This window comes from Lycium ferocissimum, chromosome 11 (assembly GCF_029784015.1).
Source record: "Lycium ferocissimum isolate CSIRO_LF1 chromosome 11, AGI_CSIRO_Lferr_CH_V1, whole genome shotgun sequence".
In the NCBI taxonomy this organism is placed as follows: domain Eukaryota; kingdom Viridiplantae; phylum Streptophyta; class Magnoliopsida; order Solanales; family Solanaceae; genus Lycium; species Lycium ferocissimum.
In genome coordinates, this window is record NC_081352.1 from 6296537 (window position 1) to 6315734 (window position 19198).

The window sequence follows — 19198 nt, forward strand, 5'->3', positions numbered from 1 at the left end:
TTTAGGACTATTACGTTTTCATGAATTTTCATGCTATGAGATAATTTCAAGACTTTATTCCGCAAAATTATATTTTCATGATTTATTTAAATTTACATCATATAGATATATTGTTTTGATGCCCATGTTGACAAACAAGCCATGAGAGGTTCGCTCGGACCACATGCAAAAGCAATGAGAGAGTCCGTGTTACGCTTGGCCCATGGTCGGGGCGTGACAACTCTAATGTTTTGTATACCCGTTTGTATCCTTGTCCACCCAAACCCGTTGGTGGGCCCTAACGAGGCCCACTAACGTATTTAGATCGAGTCTACCAACTTGGAGCAAAAATGAAGCATACGTTTGGACCCGAGGATTACCCTAAATGCATAACACAATCTTATTGGGCTTGGTCGGCCTAATTCCTTATCTCTTTATTTATGAATTTTATATTCCGAATTTGAGCATCTACTTTATTTATTGGAACCTTTAAAAGTTATTCTATTGTTTAAGAGTTGCCAAATCTTGACTTTTCAAAACATTGCAAATTGACTTGAATAAAAAGGATATGACTCATACAACTCTCCTAAAATTAATACTATTTCGCAAACTTGGACAAAAACTGATTGATTTTTTTTATGAGGACTGAAATGATTAGTTTAAGAACTTGTAGACCGCTTTGGGGACTTATGGACTATATGGACTGATTTAAGACTTGTGGATTGATTTGGACTTTTAAAAACTCGGACTATCTAAAAAGACTAAAATCGGTTTAAAATTGATTAAAAATAAATAAATAGAGTTGACAAATGGATACTAATAGTATGCCTTAAACTATTTTCTATACTTAAATAAAAAATCTTTAAAAATTTAAAATTTAAAAGGGTGGGCTTACGTGGTGTTCTACCTAGGTTAAAGGCCTTCGAAAATTAACCTAGGTGTTCTAGTCCGAAACCCAAAACACTCAATTTTGGGAAAGACTTTACCACTTTCGTTTCTTGAAATGTGATATATTTTGTATGAATGACTAAACTCATTATTGCGGAAATATAAGCTAAAACAAATTTTTTCACTATAAACAATTCATATCTACAAAGGCATCTTGTTAAGAATCGTAGGTCAACCGTATTTTGGATCTTTCATACCGGAGTGCCTAACATCCTTGCGGAGGATCACGGAACCACTTGCAGCATTACTTTGGTTAGATTAGGTTTTTTTTTTTTTCTTTTAAAATTTAACTATTTTAAATGAACCCTTTTCAAAATTGTTTTTTCCTAATTTCAAAATTAGGTGGCGACTCTAAACAATATCCATTTTTAGAGCACCATCACGTAGAGGTATATTTTTTTTCGTGGTATGATTGACAACCGTACTTTTTCAGGACACTTTCCTTTTTAAATGAGATAAGTGCAAATCCGAAAAAAAAAATATCAAATCGCTACATCAGCAACACTCATGTTCAGATTATTGAGCAAAATACAGGTAAGACAAAAATATATATCCTAAAATATAAACCAGTCAAATCACTAGTAGTACTTAATTTATAGTCTGTTACAGGAAGTCAAAGTCAATGAAGCAGACTAAATAACCCCTTGTTTGGGCATGACCAGAAGACTCTTGTTCTACTAAAAAGTCTCCACGATAGATACATGCACAGGTCTCGTGGAATAGAAATTTGTTCTGCTTACTATAAAGGGGAAGGAGGGGATGGCTGTAGAGTTAAAATTCTAATGAGGAATTCAAAAGCAAATACTACTAGATGTCACACTAGTATTCAAACTAGCGACCTAGCACAAGTTTTTACCACATATTTGCCACTACCCTATTAGAGAAATTCAGAGGATTCAACAATTTGATACATCGGAAATTTTTTATTGAACGAATCGCTTTATGCTCAAAATGAGTAATAGCCATCAAAGATCGTCTCATCTTTCTTCCATTTTTCTCAATTGAATATTTATAGTATTTGCTGAAAAAAAGCACTTTCGTTATTATTCATTGTTAATAAACAAGATATCTTCTTAACTCCGTTTTTACCTCACAGAAAAGAATAAAAAGGTTTTTTTTTTTGTTTTCCACCATAATTTGAAAATGAATATTAAATGACTTTCAAAGTAAGTAATAGATCCAAAACACATAAAATGCAGTTACTCCCGCTATGGCCCAAGCTATTATTGCAAAAAGTTGGCAATTACAATAACTATCATTAAGAATTTAATCTCTGGACCAAAAACAAGCAAGAGGTGGAAAACCACAGAGAGAAAGTGTACCTTATTTGCCTGGTTTACAATATTGATGAAGATAATTCAATTGAACTTAGCTCCGCCCCTGGACGAGGTAGGGACTGTTACACTTGCAGATCTCAGGCCGCATGCGTGTTATCAGCCATTGCAAAATCCATGGCAGGGCTCTAATGCTAGACCCTTTTCCACTAAAAATAATTAAAAGAAGAACAAAAAGCTTTTTAACAACTTATGGAATCTTTTGGTTTGGCATCCACAAGTTCTTGAGGAAGAAAAAACAAAGTTATCCACTAGCTAGTCTAGTATCAGCTGTTTAAATAAAATATTTTTGTTATGATTACAAGTCAGAGATTGTTTTGTTAATGAAAATATAGCAGAAGGTTGATTATATTCAGGTATCGCTAGTATTAATTCTTATTTAGGTAAAATTTGGTACTATAAAATAATATTACTCCATGAGCAATTTGGCATAAGTTTCATTCAGAAGAAATATGAAAGTGGATTACATTTAGCTACTCCCGTGACACTAAGTCATATTCGCATTGTGCGTTAAATACGATTTAAAAACTATATAAAAGTAATGTAACTTGATTTTCCCATCAACCTCTGAATTGAACACAACACCAAAACTGAGAAATAAAAGATCGTAATGAAAACATCAAGCACAACAAAAATATAACAACTGAATATCTTCAGTTACTATGATAAGTTTTTTTCCCCATATGATAAATCACTGGTGTTTTATATGTTGTTACTGGTAACCATAGTCAAAAGAGAAAAGTAAACCCCCTTTTTTGTGATGTTCAAAATATTTTCTCTGCTAGCAAAAATGTTTTGGTGATTGTCATGGTTCTTGAAGCCTTTGAGAGATGGCCCGCTTTGCTGACTTCTTTGGTGGAGTAATACTCACATCAGCTCGACTAAGTTTCTAGATTTCTCCTCAGGTTCTTATTGTTAGCTAGTCTTGTGGAAGAGAAGTTGTTTCTTCTGTCAAGTCAAATAAGTCTAGCAAAAGAAGAGGTGGGGACAAAGTAGAGTGTAGGTGTTGTGAACTCATTTGTCAGCAACTTCGGACTCACTATTTTCTATTTTTTGGTTGTGCAATTTAGACAGTGGAAGTACTTGAGCTTAATTATAATCATCAATTGCAAATAATGTGAAACTAGTGTTTGGACAGTGTGTTGCACGTCTGTCCACGTCAACCGGTACCTTTTTTTTTTCTTATGCTAAGAGTTTTGGCTTTTCTCTTGTGCTTCTCTGATGTAGCTTTCTGAATAGAAGAGCACCAAAAGATGTCATGTTCTACATCTGGCTGAATGCCTTTTCTAGAGCATCTAACATAGAGCGCATGGATAAACTTCCATTGGAAATGGAAAATTGTTTTCTCCTCAATATGTTTGCAAGTTTATCTGGAATAAATGGCATTTACTCAATTTGTATTCTTTACAATAAAAGGGGATGACTAACAACGTTGGCTATTGTTGACACGATAAGTTCATTCATCAGATTGGATGACGTTGAAGAAGCTGAAATGATCTTGGAGAAGTGGGAATTTATAAAAACATTTCACTGTGAGAATTCCTCTTGCACAAAAGAAGTTTTTGCTAAGGCTGATGCTTTGGGAATTAAAGATCTAGAAGTTAGGAAGAAGTTTCCTACAAGCACATGGGATATCACAGCAACTGGCTACTATATAAAGTTTAAGAGATTGATATAATGCAGTGCAAACGATGAAAAAGACAATGTGAGCTTTTTTATGTATGATTGGAAAAGAAAAATGTTGCCTTGAGAATATGTCTCCAGTAACATGAAACAGAAAAGATATAGGAGTGGCAGTTGATTAGCTTGCTTACAGAACAGATTCTTTCTTTGTCAACTGAGAATGGGTAGCAGTTGCTCCTTTAATTTGATCAGATCATCTGTGTTGCCACATGGTTTAATAACCTGTGATTCCCATTGCTATCTAACAATTCATCAACACTGAAGTAGACTTGTGGCAGGCAGTTTAGAAAGTTAGGAAAATCAATTATATATGTAGTACAAATATATCAAGATTGTGCTCCAGAAATGATCCTGTGGTATACAATGCTTATCAAATGAATTCAAGTAAGCACGAAATTCCGCTATTGTAAAATACCTCCTTATGACATCATTTAAATAAATCCAGTCTTACTAAGAATAAGAAAATGTAGTAGATGACAGGAAAAGAAAATTATTACATTTATTTTGTGCTGTTACAAACTAATTCTTTAAAATGTTATCCAAGAATCTGAATAGGGCATATCTCCACGTTCTATTTAGGATCAAAGTGAAACATATACCCCAAAATCCAAAAACAAAGCCAGTCCCTACACCAATATAAATTCCTGCACTAATGAACTCATCCTCGTGTTGTTCTTCACTGTCACCATTCAACTTTGGATCATGAGGCAGTTCGTCACCAAGGCAAGCTTCCGTTAGTGGAGAGCCACGTAGTCAGGATTTCTAACATAGGATGAGGAGTTGAAGGTCTGTAATTGAGTGTCTAGGGGGATTATACCCGACAAGTTGTTATAGGACAAGTTCAAGACTCCCAGATGACTTAACTGTGAAAAGCTAGTAGGAATTTTCCCTGAAAGTCCATTTATGGATAAGTCAAGGAAATTTATTGCCCTTAATTGACCAATCTTCAGAGGGATACTGCCAGTTAAATTGTTTGTTGAGAGGTCCAAACCAAGCAAACCCACAAGAGAAGTGATTTCTGCAGGAATTTCTCCCACCAACTCATTTCCTGAAAGATCTATGGTTTTCACCAATCCGAGTGTACTGCTGTACTCAAATTCTCTTCCCTTCCATACTAAAAATGCGCTCTCATCATACGAGGTATTCATTGTGACATCACCTTCATCGTCGATCTGAAAATACCAACTCTTGATTTTTTCGGTTGGGCTCTCTTCTTCAGTCATTGCAGCAAGATTGTTGATACATTTTGGTATGGTCCCCAATAACTTGTTTTGAGATAAGTCCAAGATTTGAAGTTTCGTGAGCTGGCATATGCTTGAAGGTATGCTTCCACTGAACTTGCTGGACCTTAAGATAACAACAATAATATCAGATAAGTTATTCCCAATCCATGCTGGAATTTCACCATACTAGTTGTTCTACCGTCAAATGATTTTTTCATAGGTGCAGCATTTCCAACATCTCCAATGATCTCATAGCATTAGGTATCTTCCTCGAAAAATTATTATTGGCTAAATTGAGATGTGTTAGACTTCTAAGTGTCCAACAACTGGGAAGCTCTTCATATAACAAGTTATCTGACAGGTCAAGGTATCCTAAGGAATCAAAATTCTAACAAACAAAAGAGATAGTCCCAGAAAAAATACTTCTGGAGAGATCAATAGTTGTCATGGTGGTAGGAAGTTGTGTTATTGGACCACTAAATTTGTTTGAACCCAAATCTATGCGAAGAAGAACACTCTTTCTTGAAAGATCTGGTATAGTTCCAACCGTATCATAGTTTAAGAAGTTGAGACCAGGCAGCTGGTCCTAGAACCAACTAGGAATGTTCCCCCAAATTCCAAAGGCTGACAAATCAAGCACGGAAATGTTATTCTGATTCAGCAACTAGTTTGGAAAGTGAGGACCCAATTTATAGTACGTTAGATGAATGAGGTGAAAAGTTTGCTAGAACATCAGGCAATGAACCGCCAATATGATTCCTTTCTAGGTTCAGGTATTCTAGAGAATCTGTCATGCATGACAAGTTTTTCATTATCTGAGATAGCTGTACATCCAAGCTACAAAAAGATACTCGCAACGACTTCAAATTACTAATTTTCCCGAAGCAGCTGGAAAAACCACTTCCGCATGCATTGCCAGACAGATCAAGGTGTTGCAGGGATTTCATATTCCATAAAACATCAGGAATGGGACCTTGGAAATAATTGATAGAAAGATTTAGACGAGCTAGGGATAACATGTTCCCTAACGCATCTAGTATAACACCATCTAAAGCATTAAAAGAGAGATCAAGTTCAACCAGATTGCTGATGTCAAAGAGCCAAGTGTATATAGAAGTATTTAGATAATTAGAAGAGAGATCAAGGGTTGTAAGGGAAGTCAAAAGAGTACTAGAAGGAAACTCAAAAGGACGGACCTCAGGGACAGGGAGCACAGAACCACGCAAGCTCAAGCCTTAGAGGAAGGGATGCTGGAACATTGCTTGTAGCCAATCGTTTGGCTTACTTAGATCAGCCCAATTAATGGCAAGACATCTCAATTGACGCAGATGAAAAAGCCACTTGAGGTTATTCACAAATAGGTAATCATTATAGCTCAAATCAAGGGTGTTTAAATTGGAAAGGTTGCCAATATGAGGAGGAATTTTTGTAAAATCACTACCAATACAAGATAAGTTTAAGTACTCCAACTGACTCAGAGAACTAACAAATTCTGGTATGCCTCCTGAAAATTAATTGTGACTAAGATCTAGATATTTCAAATGCTTTAATTCTTGCAAAGCAGGACTTATCTTACCAACCAATGGCTCAACTGCATAATTTGCAAAGGCTCCAAAGGGGCGACTGAGGTCAAGTCCGATGACATTACCAATTTGATTATCACAACGGACACCTCGCTGTGTGCAACAATCTTGATTAAATCCTTCATTTCCGCAAGAAGAAAGTCGTCCATGGACGTCCAACAACTCCCGTTTGAAACTGAGAAGAGCTTCTTTCTCCTTCTCGAGGCATTTGATTTTCCCATCACCAACTCCGGAACTGAACACAATGCCATAATTTAGAATCAGCGTTACACAAATGTCAAACACAACAAGCTGTTGAATGAACTTTCCTGCTATACCCATCTTAAGAATATTGAGCAAACTACTGATTAGGCTTAAACGAAACATGAAATATAAATTACAATTCACTAGTATTTTATGTTCTGTTATAGCTAAGTTAGTCAATAGAGCAGTGTAATGACCCGTCGGGTCGTTATTAATACTTTGCGAAACCATGCCCAATCTAGATCGAGGATTATAAAATAATAAGCTCCATGATGTGTTTTAAGAGTTAAGAGTGGGAAAAATCAATTTCGGAAGGGTTTGAAAATTCGAGCCCCGGAAATTGAAGCAGTCAGTGGACCACCATAGCGGTCAGTGGACCACCATAGCGGTCAGTGGACCACCATAGCGGTACCGTTATAGCGGCTCAGCGACCGCTTCTGTGATCGTGAGCGAAACGATAGCCAATTTCGTACTTAGCTATTTTTCTCTCCTTTTTCAACATAAGACTCTCAAGTGCTCCTAGGGTTCCTCATGAAAAAGAAAAACCATGGCCCCCAAGAAAAAGAAAACTCTTCTAATTTCTTTTCCACCCTTCCCTATGAATATTATCGCTCATGGAATCGGATAAAGGCTAAGAAGACAAGAAATTCTTGGAGAATCAAATATTTGTTCATCAAAAAGGTAGGTTATGGTTTACTTTAGTTAGACTTTGATTAGCAAATCGTATATACACTTAGAGTTGACGGGAGAATGCATGCTTAGGTCTTCGGACACGGAGTTTGGATGGACGGACTTGTAATGTGATTAAAATAGAGTATAATTAGGGCTATAATAAACATGATTTATTTTAATAGGAAGTGATGTTGTCGCTACGGAAATACCTCGTATTTACTTTATGCAACCCTAGAAGGGGGTGAATTCCGTTTGTATATCTTATTTTGTTGAACGTTCATATGGTTGTTTCCTTGGAATTAGGAGGTCATATTAATCGAATTATATGGAGTTGGGTTTACATTACGCCCATCAAGGGCTGGGATTATGATTGATTTGTCATATAGCTTCGTGCGGAGATACAGGTAACAGGCAAGGCTGAGTATGGGCATTGTGTTATCCGGCCTTGTGGCCGTGGGATTGAGTACTTGAATTACATATATGTATACGAATTGAAATCTGTGACCGAGGTTCGTTCCAGGGCAGAGATTTGTGCTCGGGTCCGAGTATTTCGGAACGAGTGGTACATGGACACCATGGGTCCCCTGCAGGTCATGGCTGCTGAGCAAAGATATCAAATAGCGTGTATGTATAGTGTGTTTGGGTCCTGTATCACATCTGCATTGCACTACATCTCATGATTTGTTGTTATATGTGTGTGTGTTACTGTCGTTGACATTGTTCATTTATTCAGTGTGTGTTGTTGAAAGTTTGGTGGGGAGGGGGTTACACAAGGTAAGTGTAGTGTCGGTTGTCAGATAGTGATTTATTTCCCAAGATACATCGTATTACAGTAGTAATGTGAGTAGGTGAACTCTTTTAACAACAAGGGTAAAAGTATAGTATACGACGAATGTGAAAGCGAGAGTTACTAGGTTATGATTTAGTAGAATACCATATGTTTGGGGAATAAAAGAAGTGAGCTTCGAGAGTAAAAAGGTAAGGGGCCGGTGTGGTAATGATCTTTATCTAGAATCTTGAGGTTCATTGACTTATCTACTTATCTTTTTAACTTTATGTTGTATTGCGTGAACTAATCTTAGTCGACCTATGATGCTTACCAGTACGTGTGGTGTACTAATACTACTCTTGCTACGCCCTTTTGGGGTGTAGATGTGTTGCAGGTCTTAGCTGAAGTTTCGCTGCATGGGTCTATCGGATATTCTCTTACAACTTCGCCTATCTCACTCCCGGCGGAGGCCGTGTCATTTATTTTGTCTTCTTGTATTTTAGGAGCTCTTGTACCTGTCTAGACTAGATCCCGGAATTTTATTGCGGATTTATTTGTATTGAAACGAGTCTGTAATAAATGGCTATTTTAAATTCTATTATTTTTTTAGGATGGTTGTCATATGCTTTTAAGTGTTGGGTTTTATTGGTAAGAGTTCGCCTACTAATTTTGTAATATGATAGGTGCCTGCACGACCCGTGGGTTGGTTCGTGACAAGCAGACTAAAGTAATCCCTTTTTTTCCTTTGCAAAGATGAGAAGACTTCTGTGCCAGTCAAAAAGTCTCATCCACTCCTATTATATAACTAAGAATAGTTTGAGATGCGCCCATTTTCTTGACCTCTTTGATGTTTTATGCTTCATATGGTTACCAATCTACTTTCAAGTCAACTAAGTTCTAGAAAGGCAGCATTAAATTAAAAATAACAGGACAAAACGAACAACTAATTTACAGGGCTCAAAGTCTGCATGCTTTCAGCCATTATATTTCTGCCTCGTGGTCTATGCCGGTTTGAGAATGATGAAACAATGTTATTGCCAATGGTTTGCTACTTTGCTAAATATTTGGAGCAAACCTTGAATCATCTTAACAAGCTAAATGCAGTAGCTCTGGGAATTGAACTTAAAAAACTGATTTAACAGTATAATTTTTCAATGGAAAGGGATTAATTGAAACCACTTCCTCCACTTAAGTCCAGCTTCGAAAACATTTTTCATTTACTTGTTAAAATAGCTTAAAATTACTCTTTTTACACCTATTGAACTCTAGTTGCCTTAACAGTAAATTTAGGCTTAAAATTATCCGTCCTTTTAATAGGATATAGACTTTTCAATTACTAGATCTTTAAACGTCTCGACTAAAAAAATTATTTATATTAATTTGTCACTCTAGGAATTCAAGCTAAAGTTGACAATTATTTTCAATTATATTTTGACAATTGTAATCAATTATATTTTAACATTTAAAAATTTGTAATAATTAAACATTAAAGAAGTATGCATAACTTTTAATAAGAAAAATTAATCTACCTTTGTCAAATAAGGAAACTTAATAAATTAAAACTTGTATTTATTATTTTCTTAATGACCATGAAAAAAACTAAAGGGATCATACCTGATATTAATTCATTGGTTCGCACATAATTGATCCAATCAATCAATATATATAATAAAGCTAGGCATAGACAATCCTATGTGACACCTCTCTATGGCCTCTATTGGCATTTATCTTTTTTCTCAAATTTTTCACCTTTTCTTCTTCATTTCTCTAATTTACTAAATAAAATAAAACATTAAAGGTATCATCCTCCACCCATAATAAAGACTCACTCACCATTTAATAGCATTACACTTCCCTATAACTATTGTGATTTAATTGATAAGAATAAATAATAGTGGCCGGGACAATGAAAGAAGCGGACAATATCTTATAGACATGAAGGAAATTAATGCTCTTAATATTCCTTGAACGGAAAAGGCTCAAATATGCCATCGAACTATTGGAAATGACTCATTTATGCCACTCGTCAATAGTTTGGCTCATTTATGCCATCGAACTATAGGAAATGGCTCATTTATGCCACTCATCAATAGTTTGACTCATTTATGTCATCGTCTGTTACCAAAATGACTCATCCATGTCATATTTCATTAAAGCTGGTTTTACAATACCATATATGACACGTGGCCTCCAACTAGATTATGGTTGTGGGTGGGCAGGGTGTATGGGTCGGATTTTTTCTTAATTTGATATTTAAAAGTGGGTTGGTTTAATTAAACGACGTAGACCTCTAATTGGATGCCACGTGTCATATCTTGTATTATAAAATCGGCGTTAATGAAAAATGGTATGGATGAGTCATTTTGGTAACGAGCAATGGCATAAATGAGTCAAACTATTGATGAGTGGCATAAATGAGTCATTTCCTATAGTTTGATGGCATAAATGAGCCATTTCCTATAGTTCGATGGCATAAATGAGCCAAACTATTGATGAGTGGCATAAATGAGCCATTTCCGATAGTTCGATGGCATATTTGAGCCTTTTCCGTTCCTTGAATAAGGTAGCATTGTAGCAATATAGTTCTTAAGGGTCACATGGTTAACTTTCAGAAAGAGCAAATAAAATGTTCCTAATCCTATATTTGCTCCAGTGGTAGAGCTAGGAATTTTGTCAAGGGTGTTCGAATTCATATAATCTATGTATTAAGGGGGTTCAATATGTAATATATGTATATAATACGTAATAATTTACATATCTACACGGTATATTTTTTCGGCAAAGGGTGTTCGGTTGAACACCCTTGCCGGGCTGTGGCTCCGCCATGTGGCTACGCCACTGATTTGCTCACATGAGTTAGGAAAGGGGTGATGAAGACCATCCATGCCTTTGTGTAAATTTCCCAAGAATATTAACACCATCATTATTGTTAAAACAACCTTTTGTGATGCGGCAATGAAAGTGGCAGAAGTGATGTTTGTATAGATACTATTTCATTCTTTCTTTCAGTGGAAGATAATGACAAAGATCTAGATATGCACATTTATGGAGAAGTCAAGTGATTGGTTATGATTCTGTGACATGTGAAGTTTCGATTGAAAATGCCTTCTTGGATGACTCAATTTCCTTAGGATGCTTTATCGATGGATGACGTCGAATGATGACCAACATGTTTTGTTGATAAATTAAGACTGCCCCTTCATCTGAATGCAAATACAATAACGCTGGATTTTTTTTTCACGGAAACATGGGTAAACATTGGTATGTTCTTGATATTATGATTTTATGTTTCATGAACACAAACACTTGCGTATGTATTTGATATTGTCACATGTAAATCATAACATGATTTTATACTTCATGAACGGATTGGAGTCTCGTAAAATCATTTCTATCCAATTTATCATATTATACTCTCTTTTCTTTTTCAGGTTGTAAATATCAGGTAGTATGTTTGAGATTTCAGTTATTTGTGCAAACAATTATCAAGAAAGTTAACCTTTTTTATCCTGATATTTTTTCGATAAAAAAATTCAAACCATTGATTTTTTTTATATTTTAGAGTTTCTTACTTTTAATATTTTGCTGAAGCTAATTTTGGGAAGTATGACAAGAATTGCGGGGTGTCAAATTTGAATCTTTAATCTTTTCATTTTCTTTAATTTGCAGGTGGTGATAGACAATAACATAAATAATGTGGACTGATCCAAGTAAAATTATTAGTGGCATACAATATAAGGGACAACTTGCTGGAACTAAACAACATCCGTTTTTATGGAGGGTAAATATATAAAAGGTATTGTCACTTTTTTTTTCCTTTGTTCTCTGAGTGTATTTCTTAATATTTTAAAATAATATAATTCAATTTGTTGCAATTATAATTAAATAAATATTGATTTATTTTATATATGTTGTTGAAACCAATAGATATTTTGGACCTTAATTGGAGATCGAAACTGGCATTGGTAAACTAAGAGAAAAGCTTGACACATGTACATTCTTCAACATCATCTTTTTCTTCAGAAAAAGTTGAATGGAGCGTTGCTTTAGAAATATTAAGGGGAATGCATATTTAGTTGAAAATTTGTTTATTTTTGCAAGGTAAAAAGGTTATTGATTTTTGAGTGATGCATATACATATGTATTATTGGACTATTTCTTTGGCATTGTGTAATCTATGACATTTCCAAGCTATAATTCTGATAACTTTTTATATAAAGAATTACATTTGCCTGCATATTCATATTCGTTTCATAAATTGCATAATGTCTCTTAAGACCGCGCATAACGCAGACAAATTCACTAGTATATATTATAAAGTTAGGCATAGACAAGGTGATGTGACACCTCTTTATGGCTTCCATTCCTATTTATTATTTATTTATTTATTTATTTTTGCATTTTTCCCCTCATTTTAAAATTAATGTATTGTCTATTAAATAATCCAAAGGTCACTCTCTTAATTCACTTAACTACACCTCCTAATTCTCTTAATTACACATTTTCCTTCCTTATTCAATACTCCTACTTAATTTTGCAGTTAGTAATGAACCGATGTAAGATTAAGGGTCAGCACGAAAATGCTTAAAATTTGAGGGGCAGATACATTTAATAGCAAAGTTGTTATCTTATAGAAGATTAAGGGTCAGCCAGATAATGCTATGTAATTGAGGGGTATAGGTTCATCATCATCATTGAATAGCAATGGAGAAAGTAAAGCAACAACAAAACCAAGAGACTACAATTCGGTTCTACCATGGCTATTGTTTACCCTCAAAAGAGAGCAACAATTATATTGAATTTATACGCAGTTTAAAGGATATGTGACCGAGCTTGTTAACAAGATAAAAACATAATCAAAAAATAAGAATAACGTGCAAAATTTAAAGAACAGAACCTATAAATCGAGTGCGAGTGACGATTCCGAATGGGAGAAGGATTTATCTCTTTGCTCGGACTAAAAGCAAAATTAGAGTGATGAAGCTTTTACGATATCAAGCGTTTGTTGTGGGAGAGATATTTAAATGTTAAACTATTAACTTGAGATGGAGATAAGATCAAGATGCCCTCTAATGGGGCTGTTACATATGGATTTATAGTGCTAGAGTCCTAAACTAACTGCACGACTCAAGCTGCAACGTGGGTAAATGGTTTCGGAAATACCAAACACGTCGATTGAGGGCGTGATTTTTGGAGAAGCTGGCTAAAGGATAAACTGAGACTTATCCTCTCGGACTCTCTTCGTGCAAGTCAGGTTTGTTCCCTCCGTCTTCACGGACTGAAAGATAATCACCCCGTGTGAGCCTTCAATGAACCGAGGTGAACTTTCTCGGATTCTCCTGTACACAGATAGTCCCTGCATTTCGGGAGTAAAGAAATGGATGCGGAAATGGATTGAAAAAACATCATTCTTCCCAAGACCATGCTTTATTTCGATCGTGTAACCGACTAACCCAAGTCCGAAACCTAATTAATGTTGTGTCATCGTCTGCCTTGGAAACGTGTACTTGGCAGAATCCTTCGGCCTTCCGCATTCTAACGTTATTAGAGACCTTCTCAAATCCAATTTCCTCATTATATAAAGTCATGCACTGTATCAGTTCTTCACATATTCTGAGTCTTGGCCTTTGACGCTTATTTGCCTTCCACACCCTTATTCATGATATCTTTTCCTCCCGTATTATTGGTCGATACTGCCCTGCCTCCAAATTCTCCTCCACCATCTCCTACTGAACCATATGACATGAAAGATCTCAAACTCCAAGCGGTGAAAATTGTTCCGGCTGGGTCTAAATATGAGGATGATTACAAAGTTGGCCATCACTATAGCCATGTGAGGTATTTCGAATCTTTTGCCATTGATGCCACAATTCCCAGGGTAAAGAAAAGGTGCCATTTAGATGACGGTGTTGAAATTTCCCCTATTGGGCAGGGTGTGCGGATTAATCACCACATCCCAGGCTATTCTCTCGTATACACTTACCCATTTTCCATCGGGTTTATGCTTTCGGTTCATCAGGTGATTGAAGATCTGTGCTGACGTTATCAGATTTGCGTTACGCCTCAGATATGGAGACTCGTTTACTGCATCCAGTTTTTAGCCGATATGATCGGAGTCCCATTTACCTTGGACCATTTAGTCCATATTACATTTCCCGGGTCATCCGTAGGGGTATTATACATCTGCTCCCTGGAGGACCTAGGGGTCTGATCAACTCGGAGGACGACTTTGATCGAGAGTGGTTGTATCGGTTCGTTAGGACGAGGACATCCTAACTGTAACGTACCAACCCCGATCCTTTACCGGACGAGTGAAATTCTGAACTAACTGCTGTCGAACCCGAACTCATACCCGAAATCTTTGAATGGGTAACTTCCGTGTTGGGTGCTTCTGAACATATAGGTCGTTCATGGAAAGACCTGGGCCCGATTGGATGCAGGGGTGAGAATCATGGTAAATCCCATTTTTTGGCAAAATACATCAAATCCCACTTAAACTATGCCCAAAATGTCGAGTTCACACTCAAACTATACAGGCGACTTATTACACACCTGAACATCTAAAAAGTGAATTTAAAACCACCCGACAAGCTGATGTGGCACAAATTATAAAAATAATTGAAAAATAGGCGCGTTTTAATTAAAATTTATTTATTATTTTCTTTTTTTAATTACAAAATACATATTTTTATAATCCCCACCCACCCTATCCCCACCCTTCCTCACCAAACTCATCTTCTTCGTAGAATATTTGTTCTTAAATCCAACCAAATACACCTTAATCCTCGGCCAAACAACCCAAAATTTCAGGTTTCGAATTCCACTCGTCGATTCGGATCTTTTGAGATATTACCCATTTAAATAGGAGTTTGTTTGTGGTAACCCGAAAATTGGAACTCGAAGCTTTGAGCTTCAAAAATGGCGGACTGTTTTTCTTTGAGCTTTCTCAACCTTAGATTCAATGGTTTACATTTTCAGTTCCAAATATTCTTCTCCTAAAATCAAAGAACTAATCACGAATTAGCTTTAACAATTTTTAGCAAATCTAATTGACTTTCTGAAGCTCCATTAATGGTGGACGAGAAGCAAATGTTCCAATGCGATGATCGAATTAGCTTCAACAATTTTTAGCAAACCAATTTGACTTTCAAACTCCTTCGTTGTTCAAAACCCCAGAAAAAAATCCATATATATGTAGCAATTACTAATAGTTTCAGCTATGGTTTTTTTTTACATGCTCAAAGGACACTATCTAGAGAGAAACAATGGTGGGATTTTTGGGTCATCACGCATTGATGATTTTTCGATTATCAAATCCAAGTGGTCGGACCACTCTCCCATCCAATTTTCGGTGTCCTCACTCTCTACCACAACCTTAGACTGACGCTGCGGCAACTTTCAACACCACCTTTGTTTTCTTCCATCAAAATAAATTTTAAAGTTTGGTGGGTCTTTTAATTTTTTGTGGTAGAGGTGTGGGTTTGGTTATGGTGGTGGTTTAATGGTAGATTGATGGCGTACAATAAAGGAGAAGCAATTGGGATGACATGGTTTTTTTTTAAAAATGATATAGTATATGACGTGGCGATGATATGGCACGAGTGTAAAACACCTCCCATCGTGTGACTGGTTATATGTGTGTTAGGGTGGTATTAAATTCACTTTTTAGATGTTTAGGTGTGTAATAGGTCGCATGTATAGTTTGAGTGTGATCTCGACATTTCGAGTATAGTTTAATTGTGATTTGATGTATTTTGCCCCCATTCTTTTGCTACCATTATTTACAGTTTCCAATCTTAACTGGTTCCTTCGTGTATCAGGGCTTCCTGTGAAGAAGGCACCAACGGTAAGGGCTACCAAACTAAACCCCAAATGCGTTGTCGAAGGAAGCGTTGATGGTTCAGCCAAGGCACCGAAGAGAAGAGACATCCTAATGGCGTCAGTTGTTGGTCTGAGAATTAGTGCCAGGGTCAAATCTCGATGGATCTCTTGGAGAGCATCCTCTGAGGAAGGTCTTGCTCCGATCATGGAGATCGAGGACGACCCCGAAGAAAAAGCTACTGCGACTCCCAATGACAGTGTTCCTCCTCCGGCCCGAACAAAAAAGAACTTCCTCGAGGAGATTTCCCGACTTCGGGCAGAGAACGAGCGACTTAAAGTAGCTTTATCCGGAGATGGTGACGAACCCAAAGATAACGAGGTCTAGAGCCCGAGAGTTTAGGATTTTATTTCGTACGGTCGCTTTGACCGATGTCGAGTTTCTCGTTGCTTTATGCGATCGTTTTTACCGATGTCAATTTTCTTATTGATTTGCTTGGTACAGTCGTTTTGACCGATGTCAATTTTCTTGTATGGATGCTCAATAGAATTGAAGTTTTCATTTATGGATTGGCTCGTAGCTTGATTTATTCTTTTCTAATTTAACTTGGCTCTGGGTCCGCCTGTTCAATCTTGAAAGTTATCTCATTGAGGCTAGACGGAATACGAACATACCATCATGTTACTTCAACGACATGGGGCACGTCGGTTCCGATTGGCCGCTATGGGCACGCGTCGGCCCCGATTGAATGCCTTCGGATGAGCACGTGTCGGTTCCGATCGGGTTTAAGGGGCGGCAGACAAGGCACCCCTCTCTCATAAATACTTGTTCACTGCCCTCATTTTCCCACGTTTCACTTCCGATCAGTTTCCGTCCATCTTTCAAATCTTGAACTCTCCTAAAATTTGCAATCTTCAAATCTTCATTATTTAAACAACTTACCATCTTCAAATCTTCATTGTTTGAGCCTTTATACCTTCAAATGTTGCTATAAATCTTTCAACTTTTCAACCGAGCTTCTTCATATCTTTTACAATTTCATGTTTTGACCTCTATACTTTCTTACATTCTTCTCTTCGTTTTGTTTGTATTTCGACACCTTTTTTCCCAAATTCATTTCTCTTCTTGGAAAGAAATAGCTTCAAGTTCTAGACCTTTCTCTCGTGAGAATACTCCGGTCGATTCCCCTCGAGCAGTTGATACTGCTGCCAAGGTTCCTTATGAACTACGAGAAAGGGATGTGATGCCGTTATCTTATAACTTCGACTCGGAGTTTGCTCTCGAGAAGCCCCCGAAGGGAGACAATAGAGACCGGGGTTATGATGTGAGGTGTTACCCTATGGCTATCACTGAGGTGATGCTACTGAGGGTCCTATCTGAGTGTGGTTGGGGCGTCAATCCAACACCACCACCAGGTGGTAAGTAGACATATGGCCCTTCGGAAATCATAGTTCCGGGCCCCAACAATGATATCACAACCCTTGTAGAGGGATATTCAAGCGTGTACACTTTCGTTTTCACATTCAATTTGAAACCGACAATTGATGAAGTTATTTTGGACATATGCCAGACATACCAACTATGTCTCAGGCAGATTGGACCGAATGTATGGTGCGTGGTTACATGCATTTAGTTTTTGGCCAACGAGGTCAATGCTGAATTTACTTTTGATCATTTGATCTGGCTTTATTCGCCCCATTTCTTTCGTAGGGGAATAGTGAAGCTTTTAAAGCCTGGAAAGTTCCCAATTCTTTCCAGTGTGGATGATAAAGACCGTGGATGGCTGGTACGGTACGTCCATGTCAAGACCGAGAAAATTATCCCTTCGAGTCATCGCCTCTTCACCGAGAAGTGGAACAAACGACGTAAGTGACTTCGATGCTTAAGAGTTTACTTTGGTTCGTTCTAAGCATTTATTTACATTTTTTCTTTGCTTTATAGCCAAAAAATGGGTCCCCCGCTTCATTGATAACCTCAAAGAGTGGTTCGAGGACCTCATGGCCCAATGCCCTCATGTGCTTCGTTCTTGGACCTACTTGTCATCGAGCAAATGGGAGGTGAAGAATCATGGTGAGCCTTTTTTTTTGCTCATGACTTCCTATTATTTTTGTAGGCTTAAAGCGAAACAAAACCCAGCTGAGAGATCCTCCGCCAGCGTCCCTAAGGGGAGTTCGATGCTCGACCTGGCCGACACCGAGAAACTAGTTGCCGAGGTGGCCCCAAGTAGGAAATAGAGTAGGTCTTCACAACCTTCGTCTTCCATGGGCCCAAAAAGAAGGAAGCCCGTCGTGGCCCACAGTGAACCTTTACGGTCACTGAAGGATTTGTCCGAGAAGGATGAAGATGACTTCGTAATCGCCTTGAAGGATGAAGATGACTTCACAATCGCCTTCTGTGTGCAACAAACTGTGCCACCTAAGGTTAACCCTACTATGGCTGGTGCAGACTGCTCCCAACAGACTTTAGAGAGCCCAGTCCGGATGTCTGGCGACGCCATTGTAATCGAGAACGATCAATCCGGTGAGGAACATGACATCGATGCGACTAATTTTCCCGGGGCTTCTTCTTCCCCCTCTTTACACGGGGAAGACCTCGATGTTATGTTGGAAGAGGTTGGCCTGGATGATGTTGTTAGGGCTGACCCCATGGGTTTTAACCTGTCTATCCCCCAAGGTAGGGGATGGTATTTGCATATTACTTAATTGAGTTCTCGGCCCCACCTTCTAGGCATGTTTCCTGCTCCAAGCTTTGACCCAAGGAGGTTGAAATCTACCGTCATTTCTGTACCGAAGGATATGTATTTTTTATCCCATTCAGTTGGTGTGGCCAGCTATATCCGACCTTTAATGTCCCACGAGGATCGGGAAAATATAGATAGTGTGTCATGGTCGAGCCTCTGCTTGAGTATGCACGCTTGCCACCGGGTATTTACTGGTGAATTGCCC

The 19198-nt window shown here is 37.5% G+C and overlaps 2 protein-coding genes across 2 annotated transcripts; both read right to left on the reverse strand.

Annotated features, from left to right (window-relative positions):
- Positions 1–4094: 4094 nt before the first annotated feature.
- Positions 4095–5167, reverse strand: LOC132038018 (receptor-like protein EIX2). Its single transcript, XM_059428741.1, has 4 exons — positions 4762–5167; positions 4544–4672; positions 4264–4295; positions 4095–4166 (listed from the first exon to the last, which is right to left on the reverse strand). The coding sequence occupies exons 1-4, from the start codon at positions 5165–5167 to the stop codon at positions 4095–4097; spliced, it is 639 nt and encodes a 212-aa protein (XP_059284724.1).
- Positions 5168–5381: 214 nt separating this feature from the next.
- On the reverse strand, positions 5382–7071 carry LOC132038019 (receptor-like protein EIX1). Its single transcript, XM_059428742.1, has 5 exons — positions 6744–7071; positions 6453–6671; positions 5866–6215; positions 5741–5791; positions 5382–5555 (listed from the first exon to the last, which is right to left on the reverse strand). The coding sequence occupies exons 1-5, from the start codon at positions 7069–7071 to the stop codon at positions 5382–5384; spliced, it is 1122 nt and encodes a 373-aa protein (XP_059284725.1).
- Positions 7072–19198: the final 12127 nt, after the last annotated feature.